Source organism: Mastomys coucha, unplaced genomic scaffold (assembly GCF_008632895.1).
Source record: "Mastomys coucha isolate ucsf_1 unplaced genomic scaffold, UCSF_Mcou_1 pScaffold9, whole genome shotgun sequence".
NCBI lineage: Eukaryota > Metazoa > Chordata > Mammalia > Rodentia > Muridae > Mastomys > Mastomys coucha.
In genome coordinates this window covers 8,702,674-8,713,737 of record NW_022196915.1, presented here as the reverse complement: position 1 = coordinate 8,713,737, position 11,064 = coordinate 8,702,674, and the positions used below count along the sequence as shown (strand labels likewise).

The 11,064-nt window shown below is 46.4% G+C and overlaps 1 protein-coding gene across 1 annotated transcript in view; it reads right to left on the bottom strand.

Moving 5' to 3' along the window:
- Positions 1–2,512: 2,512 nt before the first annotated feature.
- The window catches only part of LOC116084382, a 48,049-nt gene continuing 39,497 nt past the window's right edge, over positions 2,513–11,064 (bottom strand). Inside the window, exons 5-6 of the mRNA XM_031361354.1 lie at positions 3,720–3,755; positions 2,513–2,609 (exon numbers count right to left, since the gene is read on the bottom strand). Coding sequence (XP_031217214.1) covers positions 2,534–2,609; positions 3,720–3,755 — 112 coding nt within the window. The 3' untranslated portion in view covers positions 2,513–2,533. The remainder of the gene's footprint in view (positions 2,610–3,719; positions 3,756–11,064) is intronic.

Genomic DNA, 11,064 nt, shown 5'->3' with positions numbered 1-11,064 from the left:
ATGAGGGACTCTTTCTCTCTGAACCCATAAGCCAAAATAAATCCCAAACCTCCCTTAGGAGCTATAGGCAGGTAATTTACTTGAGTAGTGTAGCTTCTCTCTAACTAGTCCCCTTTGTACTTTAATATCTTCTCCCTCTGTCCTTCTGTCACTCTGTCCCTCCCTCCCTTCCTCCCTCCCTCCTTCCCTCTCCCCCTCCTCTCTCTGTGTATCCCAGTGAGTTTTATTAGGAGATCTATCATCCTCTTCTGCTTCCATAGGTGTCTACATACAAATACACCACACACACACATGCACAAAGAAAAGATATCAAAATACAAGGAGACCAGTTAGAAAGAAGGATCAAAGGAGGCCAGGGAGAATAAGAAAGGGTTATGGGATGAAGATGATCCAAATATATTATATACATGCATGAAAATATCTTTTTGTTTGTTTGTTTGTTTTTCGAGACAGGGTTTCTCTGTGTAGCCCTGGCTGTCCTGGAACTCACTCTGTAGACCAGGCTGGCCTCAAACTCAGAAATCCACCTGCCTCTGCCTCTCAAGTGCTGGGATTAAAGGCATGCGCCACCACCGCCTGGTGCGTGAAAATATCTCAATGAAATGTATTATACGCAACTAATATATGCTAATAAACATCTTTGAGGCACAGGGTCTTACTATGAGACTCTGGCTAACCTTGACTAGGCTTACCTCATACTACAGAGATCTGCCAACTTCTGCATCCCAGAATGTAAGCATTAAAAGTTGTTTAGTGTTTAAGAAGACCACTTTGGTATTCAGTGTTATTAGTTCCTCTCTTGTCAGTGTGACCAGTTCCCTGACAGAAACAACTTAGAAGAGATTCCTTTTAGCTTGGTTTCAGGAGGCTTTGTTCACAGTTACTCTAGTCCATGTCTCTGCACCCACCAGCTAGTTAAAACATAGTGGCAGTGGGGGGATGTGCAGGAGGAAGCTACCCACCTTGTGATAGACAGGAAGCAAAACTGAAGATGGATCTGGGGACCAGCTATAGCCTTAAAGGCACACTCAGCCATGGCCTACTTCCTCTAGCCAGGTTCCACGCCATTTCCAGAGCCTCCTGAACAGCACTACCAGCCAGACATCAAGTGTTCAACATAGGAGTTATAAGGACACAGCCAAACCCTATTGGCGATCCAGAGAGTGAAGTACTGAAGTAGGACATCTAGAGAATGTCCCCAAGTGTAAGAGTAGAGACATTGGAGCCGGGTCTTTAAATCTATGTAAAGGGTTTCCAGAGAAAGAGGCCAGAGGACTAGGAGGGACAGAAATGAAATGGGCACAAGCACATTGTTCTATAAGAGCCTGATAATCTTAGGGACACTAAAAAGGTTCACGAAGCAGAAATGTGGGGTTCATGGTTGAGGACAGGTGAGAAATGAGGCTGGAGAGGCTGAAGGGTGGGGGGGATCACCTACTGCCGGCCAAGGCTTTGAGCTGACTCCTGTGGTGTTCACATCTGTGGGTTTCCTTCTATTCTTGGGATACCATCCCTTGAAAATGACCCGCAACTCTATCTCATCTGCCCCCAAACAGCTTCTAGATTCCATCATCAGGACTCGCCATTCTCCAGGATGCCATGCCCTCCTTCTAAGGAAGAAAGTATGGGTTTCCTCCTCAACAAGAAGCTTTTCTGGGTCTCTCCTATTCAGAGAAGTCTGGAGGAAGAAGGCAGGTCTGAGCTATCTGCTGCTTCGTCCAGGGGAGTTACCACCCCAGAGGCCTGCCTGGAGTCATTGATGTGGAAGGCAGGGATGACATTTTCCATTTCCTGCAGGAAAGCCCAAAGTTACTCACACCTCAGACCTTCTGCTCTGAAAACTGCCTGACATCTACTCATCCTCCCCAGGGACCAAACAGCTGGGTCAGAGAGGAACAGCCTGTCTGCTATGCCGGGCCCGGGACACCTCCCCAGGACAGTTCTCTCCCCAGAGAGGAGAGATGGTCAAACTGCTCTCTGAACATGACCTCGGAGATGTGCAGCAAGGACCTGGGCCCTATTTATCACTACAGGGCTATAATTAGGTTTGTTAACATAGAGTCGAGTGTAGTCTCCTTGACTAGGGACTTAATCACGTTACTATTGAGTTCCTGTACGCATTGCTCCGGGTGACTGTTTTTACTTGCAGAGTTATAGCCAAGCCCAACGGGAGGAAATTAGCTTTGGACACAAGTTTGGAGGGAGGGGGGTTCTTTTTCCTCCTGACTCTGCCTCCCTCCCCCACCCTTTCCATGCGAAAATATTTAGCAAACAGTGACAATGATGAAAACCAGTAGGAAACAAAATGTTCTACATTAGTATAAAACATGAAAAATGCAGCAAGGACCCTTAGCGGTACAACATGTGTTATGCTGGCTGGCAGCCCATTAGCTCTGATAGACATTTCACTTACCTAAGTCAAATATAACAGTCTAGTATTCATTAATATAAGAAGGCCGTGGAATCAGAGCTACCATCTGGCCGGGCCGACAGAATAATCTACAACTCATGATTAGGTCTAAGGAGTGGGGTTTCACTTTAATCTTTCTCGTTGCTCGAAATTTCCATCTGCGCAGTTCGGCACATCATTTTTCTTCAAGACAAATGTGCTGTTTTTCATGTTCCAAAATTAGATCAGAAGAAAACGATTAATCATGTCAGGCTTGGGAAAGGGAACAAAGCTCCCATGTTCCTGGCTCTCCCTGCCCCCCCACCCCCACCCCTCCCTGGCCCTGCAAGTTTGGGTTCCCTTCACCACCACTACCTAACTTTAGTGTAACTTTGGGGGGTACCATTACATATCCAGAGGAAAGAGGGCAGGGAGAGATTTGGGGTACTCTAGGGAGCCCCTCAGGAGGGTTTAGCCTGCACTTTTGACCCAACGCACACGTGTGCTGAAGGGTCACCCCTAGCTGGTCTTGGAGGCACAAGGGCATGGCCCTGACCCCAGAGTGACAAAAAAAGGATAGGAGGGGCCCCTCTGCAGCTCTTGTCCCCTCCTTGCCATAGCCCTGTCTGTCAGCCTGCTTGCAAGTCATAACAAATCCCTGGCGCGGAGCTGAAGCTGAGCGTTTGCCTGGGCGTCATGGGGATGATGAATGACCCGCAGGCCTTTGAAGTGCTCTGCCAGTTCAGCTGGGTCCGTGGTGCTGACAGAGAAATATACACAACAGCGTAACCAATAATGAGAACATTAAACATTCCTGCGCCGTGACAGGCTGACAGAAAAACCCGGGCTCGCATCAATCATCCTGCAGATAGAACCTTGACAAGGGGCCCTCACCATGGCCCTCGCCTGCCTCCCTGGCTCCCTCCTCTTCCGCCCAACCCCTCTGTCCTCCTTGCCAGGCCCTCTCTTCCTTCCTCAGGACCCCTCCTCTGGGGCCTCTGTCCTCTTGAGATTTTTGCCTTCGGGGCCTCTCTGAGGTCAAGTGAGGTTTAGGCCCCTGACATTTTAGTGAGGCAGCCCGTGGCTGACACCATGAGGAGACACCACAGTAGTGACAAGACTATGAAGGCTTTGAGCTTATAGCACTTGCAATTATAGCTTTCAGGTCCTGAGAATGAATACAAACCACTATGTGTTGGAAACTGTATCCAAATCTAAATCCAGGTGCTTGGGGACCGGTGGCCCAAGACCCCCAGCTCCCTGTATGACTTGGGTAAAGGCCCCTTTCATAGTATCAGGCACCCTACCCCCAGCCATCACTTGAACTTACCTGGGGGGAGGGGATGGTATCTGAATTCTGATCTGTCTGAAAGAGAAGAAACAGCAGAGAAACAAATCTTTCTTTTCCTCTAGCAGGAAAGGATGTCTGTCCAGATAAGACATGCTGGATGGAACTTCAGCCCCTTTTCTGAGGAGATGCTGGCCCCTGTCCGGATTTGGCTTGAGCCACACATCCCTAAGCCTGGTCTTTACTCCTTCTGTAAGGTGGGGTAATCCCCCACACCTTTCACACAGAGACTGGCCAGGTCCATCCAGGGGTTGGCAACCAGCAGCTTCATTCCAATCCCAGATTTGAGGCCTTGGGCAAGTCCAGAACGTTTCTGGACTACAACATAAAAATAGAATCCTTGCCCGGAGGCCCTCACGTATTTGTTTATAGTCTCCAAAAGCAGAGGGTTATTGGCCTGCTCTTAACCTTGGAGCTTTGAGAGAGAGGGAGTTGTTTCTGTTTATGTCCCCATCCTTGGCTTTTTAGCAGGGAGTTAATGTGACTTTCAAAAAGTCATGAAAACTGCTGATACTTTATACATGCATTCTGACACAGAGGGATGGCCATTCTGGGTCATCTAAGTAGACAAGGAGGACAGTACTGAACCCCTCTACTGCAAACTGCAGAAAACTATATCCTTCCTTTCTGGTTCCCCGGAGGCCACTATCATTCTTGCCGCCTATGGTCGTCACGGGCCTTACCTTCCTCTGATACCCTATGACCATTGGTCCCCAGTCAATGTCAAATTAGGCTTGAAACTAGTTGAGGACAAGACAAAGTGTTACAGTCCTCTGAGTTCCCTAGCACTTGCAAACCTTCTTGCTCTGCAATGCCTACCCCACCCTCAGCCTCTTTTCTTAGAAACTGATCCTCTCAAGCCATGTTTGAACCCTGTAACAATATCCTTTACCACTGATGACCAGTCTGGCATTTATTAAACACCTATCTCTCCATCTCCAGCAGAACAAAATCAATAACAGTAATAAAAAGATAGCGCCTATCTCTGCAGCCAATCAGATTCTCTCTTCCTTAAATATGAACTCAGCCACAGGTAGTGTTGGATTCCTAAAATCCATGCAGTATCTGGGGTTTGGGGAAGCCATTTTGATCCATATACATATACACTGAGGAGGGGAGTGAAGGCTGGTGTTTAAGTACAAGCAGGAGAATGAAGAAGTAGGTGAGAGAAGTGTGTATGCTATACCAGGTAGACCCCTAAGAGAAGACAGCATAGCTTCAATTCTCTTACTGCCTGATCATAGGCCAATGCCTGGTTTCATTGGATTTCTTATCCTGGCATAATGGTGAAATAGCCAGTCCCTGGAAAAGACATACGACTTGGGCCTAGTCAATCATTTTATCCCATCCTCCTGCCAAAATGATTGGCCCAGGGATAATCACATGACTCATGCAAAGTAAATCATAGAACTTTGATGCAACTCCATAGACTGATTCTGAAAGAAGCACTTCTCAATCTCTTCAAACTTTATTGTTATCGTCTTTTGTTGGCTTTGTCATTGAACTTCTGGCCCTCCTGCCTCTACCTCCAGAGAGCTGAGATCACAGGCACGTGTCACCATATGCAGTTTTATGAGGTCCAAGGCCAGGGCCCCTTGCATGCTGGGCAAGCACTCTATCAGCCCCTCTTCAGACCTTTTGGATTGGGTATTGTGAGGCTATGACTTCCATAGCTTCAGGTGCCACAGCTACTGCCTGCAAGAAACCAAGCTACACAAGCACCAGTGAAGACCAGCAGTGAACCCATTGGTGACGGGTCCCAGTGGCCTGTCTAGTCTTCTCATCTCATCAGTACTAGAGCCTGCTCCATATGAAACCTTCCTAGAAGGTAAGCTAGTACATTCCCTACCTTGATGAAAATTGATTTAGATTGATTTCTCTTTCTTGCAAGCTGAAAAAGTCTTCATATAAGAGTTCAGGGGAGAAGCCAATTTTAGGAGGATGTATCTATCATCCATTAATGATTTTTTTCATTGTAAATGAAAATAAATAAGACCACTGGATCACAGAGTAGAGAAGGCTGCAGACATTCCTCTCCTGCAAGACCCACCTGCACGCTACCCTGCCAGACAGTAAGTCTGAACAGCTGCATTCCTGAATCTAGATGCTCCCAGATCTAGCCCAGGTGATGGATTGCTGACGGATTTAGAGGGGTGATGGAACCCCCTCTAAAATGGCTCTTTTCACTCTCTGATTTGTTCCTCTCCCAAGCAAGAAAGGCAACAATGAGTGGTGGTCACCCCAACTTCTGCAGTTAGCCACCTGGCCCATCCCCCAAGCCATCCTAGCAGGGAGCCAGGCACAAGCTTATGAGAAAAGGGATTTTTTTTCTACCAAAGATGACTAGTGCTGAGGGCCAACATCCCCTACCTTGTAAAAGTTTTATGCAAATCTTTAATCTCCTCTAGCTTATAAAACTTTTATGCAAATCTTTTAAGCAGACCCCCATCTTATAAAACTTTTATGCAAATATTTTAATCTCCCCCACCATAAAAATTTTGTTTACACAAAGGCCTGTTGCTTTCCTGGAACTTCTCCCCCAAGTGACCAGCACCCCTTTCTCCTTCCCTTTCATTCACATGTTGCTTTCCAAATTAGCCAATCAGGAGTATATTATGAATTTGAACCTCAGCCAATGAGGAACAGCCAAGCTTCCCCTTGTGAATATAAGACATATGTGCTACTTGCTAGCCAAGTTTGGGTTATGGCACATCATTTTTACAAAAAAAGAGAGACAGACAGACAGACAGACAGACAGACAGCCTTGCCATGTTCCTTAATTTTGCTTTATTCGGGTGTTTCTTTGTGTTACACTGAGAATATTCTTTTCCAATAAGCTGACCAACCATCTACTTCAGACATAGTCCTAGATCCCACTCTTCAAGTGCCATCCTCAAGACAGAGTTTCACTATGCTGGCCTCAAACTCCTAGGTTCAAGTAATCCTCCTGCCTCAGTTTCCCAGGTAGCTGAGCATGACCAGCCAGTTTTTATATTAAACACTCTTTTCTGGGCCAGTGGACCAGTTCTGTTCTGATAACAAAATCCCTGGACACATGGGAGAGACCTGGCACAGCAGAGGAGTGAAAAAACAATTAGGAATTTTACTTAACTATAAATGTATATGAGCCAATCTTGTATGATGTTACTTCTGGAAAAAAGAATACATTTATGAGCCAAGTTGTGCTAGGGTTTCACATTTGTCACATTCAAATGATATCTTAAGAATCCTGAGGAGGATTAGATGGGTGGGAATAAGAGGGAAAGAAAAAAAGGAAGGTCTCAAGAGGAGACAGACAGACAGACAGACAGACAGACAGACAGACAGACAATGTACAGGTAGGCAGGTAGGCATGGGCAAGCAGGGAGGGAAAGGGACATGATGGTTTGAAATCCTAACACTCAGAAGGCTGAGGCAGAAAGGTGGGAAGTCAGGGATGCTAGTGAGACCTTATATTTAAAAGGAATAAAAAACAAACAAACCTGGGCTGGCAAGATGACTCCGTGGGTAAGAGTACTGACTGCTCTTCCGAAGGTCTTGAGTTCAAATTCCAGCAACCACATGGTGGCTCACAACCACCCGTAATGAGATCTGATGCCTTCTTCTGGTGCGTCTGAAGACAGCTGCAGTGTACTTACTTATAATAATAAATATATAATAATTAATATATAAATAAATCCTGAGCAAGCGGGATTGACCAGAGTGAGCTGAGATTCTAAAATTCAATTCCCAACAACCACATGAAAGCTCACAACCATCTGTACAGCTACAGTGTACTCATATACATAAAATAAATTAATTAATTCTTAAAAAACACCAAAACCCACAATTATTTATTGAGAGCCTACTGTGTGTCAGGAGTTAGAGGTGCTGGGAACAAGCACACAGCAAGGCAGAATCTCTGCTTTGGACTAGGGAATTCCAGAGGAAAACAAGAGAATTCTGAGAAACTAGCACAGACAGAGGCGCTGGACTTTGGGGACAGGGAAATCCATCTCTATCAGCATCTGGACTAGATCCTAGGGGGCTAACGTGAGCTTGCTTCCCCTGGAATAGTTGGGAACCCTCTGGGCCCAGCTGGCACTTAGCTTTCTTCCGTCCTATCTCATCCTCACTTACCAGGAGGCTGACCCAGAACCAAGAGAGATCTTGCAGGAGAGGCAGTTTGCATCCTAAGGATTTCCTGACATTTCCAACCACATGCAACTGGAAACAGCTCTTCAGAAGGTACTGAGTTCCACATTACTCCAAAGCAGAGACTAGATGGATGTCACAGAATGAACCCCTAAATTGAGTGGATGATTTCAGTTCAGTGCCACTATGCTTCAGTTGTCCCTCCTGCAGAGGCTATGAACAGCCCCTCTCACCTCTTCCCATTCTGCACAGGTCTGTCCTGTACAGCACTGCCTCTCCCCCAAGAAGAGGAGTGGGCCATTCTCTTGCTGCTTCTGATTAACCAGGATGCAAACCACATTCAAATAGACCATTGGAGAAGTGACACCAATTACTTCTAAGGCTGGTTTCAAAGAGCCATGCAGCTTCTAGGGGCTCTCTGGCAGCATTTACTTCTAGAGCCCAGCCATTATGCTGTGAGAAAGTCTAAACTGACTCCCATATAGTATTTACATGGAGAGACCCACAGAACTATCCACCCCCCCCCCGACACCCCAGACAAGCCAAGGTTCCAGCCCAGATCTGGGACACCAAACACCAAAAGTGAGTGGAGACTCTGTCATAACAGCAAGCATAATGACAAGAGCTGGCAGGATGGCTCAGTGAGTGAAGGTGCTTGCAGCCAAGTATGAACTTCAATTTAATCCCTGAGACCCACATAGTAGACAGAAGGAGAGCTGGCAGGATGGCTCAGTGAGTGAAGGTACTTGTAGCCAAGTATGAACTTCAGTTTAATCCCTGAGACCCACATAGTAGACAGAAGGAGAAAACTGATTCTGTGACTGTCCTATGACTTCCACACATACCATGGCACACATGCCCAAACATACAATAAGTAAATGTTATCTTAAAAATTTTTTAAAATCTACTCTCAGTGGCAAAAACATAGACATGACCCAAGTCATCTGCCAACAGATGAACGGATAAGTAAATACATACACAAGTGTGTGTGTGTGTGTGCTCGAGCGTGTGTGTGTGTAGGGTGTACATGTGAAGGTCAAGGGTCAGTGTTAGGTGTCTCCCTCAATTACTTCCCCACCTTTTCTTTTTCTAGACAGAGTCTCTTATTGAACCTGGAGCTTACCAATTGACTGAATCTGACAGCCAAGAGTCCCTGGGACCATCCTTTCTCTGCCTCTCTAATGCTAGGATCATAAGTACATCCCACTGTGCCTCATTTTTCTTGTGGGTATTAGAAATCAAACTCAGGTCCCCATGCATACACAGCAAGCACTCTACTGAGCCATGAAGTCGTTTAGCTTCTCATGCAGCAATGGTCATTGAGACAGTTGGAACAAGATGGCCAGGCCACCGTCACAGGTCTGTGGTCATGCTGAGGCAGGTATAGGGCTGGGGTTCACGAGTAACTGGGTTACCCTCCCCTGGGTCCACTGGATCCAGGCCTTGCCTTTAGCATAACCATCCCGGCTTCTTCATAACCCTTCTCTTGCTCATGAGGTAGAATAATTAAGGATGTGAGCGCCATGCAGACAGAGAAGGAACATCCCTGAGGCCCTCTTTTCAGAACCCTGGGTTCATCTGTCACTATTTACCCCCATGGAAACTCACATAGAATCTAGGCTTAGGGACATTTGGGAGGTGGGCTGGAACAGGCTGCTACAGATGAAGTTAAACCATCCCTTAGGCAGTCACCCAGTCCCAGACCCCTGATGTACCCTGTACAGACATATCACAGAGAAGACACAAGTCCCTAGGAAGTGGGATAGTGACATTCATAGGAAAGGTTGAGAAAGCAACATTTCTGTATGTGATACTCTGCAGACCCTGCCTATACAGTCAAAATATGAAAACATTTCCCCCTGGCCTGATTCCCTATGGAAAAGTGTCCTGTACTATTATAGGCCCATACCATGCTTTCTCCAAATAGAAACATATAGAAAGTTTATAGTATAGAGGACAAGCTTCAGCGCTCAGCTAACCCCACCAGAACTGATGGAATCAAGGTCAGTTTATTGATGTCACACTCTGGGAATTTGTAGTTTGAGTACTCTCCATAGGGACAGAGGAGAATGTGGTACTCTGGAACGCACAGCCTCACCACCAGTGAGTCCTGACCATCATCTCTCAGCTCTGGAACAAAAACCCAGACACATTCACTCAGATTGGGCCCTTACTATGTGTCAGCCTATGCCTGGTATCTATCTGATGAGAACTGAAGAGACATGAGGGGGAAAGATCTTGTCCATATTGATGGCCATTGTTATTGTCTTAGTGAGGGTTTCCATTGCTGTGAAGAGATACCATGACCAAGGCAACACTTGTAAAGGTGAATATTTAACTGGGGCTGGATTACAGTTTTATAGATTCAGCCCATTATCATCATGGTGGGAAGTATGGCAGCATTCAGGCAGACATGGCACTGGAGGAGCCAAGAGTGTCTTCATCTTGCTTCAAAGGCAACCAGGAGAAGACTCACTTCCATAGAGAACCCAAGTGGAGGATCTTTTCCTCACAGAGTGGAGCCTAGGTGTAGGAGGAAACCTCAAATCCCACCCCCCTCAGTGACACACTTCCTCCAACAAGGCCATACCTCCTCAGAGTGCCACTTCCCAGCAGCCAAACATATTCAAACCACCACAGTCATCTTGCCTAGGATGGTATGTGACAGTTATGTTGCTGGAGTACCCAACTCCTTCCTTATCTCTTCTGCCTAGTACTAACTAGAAGGAAAAATACTGGCTAGACCTCAGCTAGAGCCAGTACACTGGCAACTTTTGTGCAATGAATAATCTTGATTAGTATACACAAATGAACACACCCCATGCTTCAAACACTGTCATTCTCTGAAGACAATTTTCTCTGGGGCCTGTGAACCAGTGTTTGAATCTAATGCTTCATACTGTGGTTGTTTAAATGAGAAGGATCCTCATAGGTTTATATATTTGAATGCTTGGTCCCAGTTGATGGAACTGTTGGGAAGAATTAGAAGATGTGACCTTGTTGGAGGAGGTGTGTTACTGGGGGTAGGCCTTGAGGTTCAAAAGTCCAGCCATTCCCTCTCTCCCTCTCTCCCTTTCCCTCTCCCTCTCTCCCTCTCTCCTTCTCCCTCTCCCCCTCTCTCTCTATCTCTATCTCTCTCTCCCTCTCCCTCCTCTTCCCCCTCTCCTTCCCCTTCTCTCCCCCTCTCCCTCCC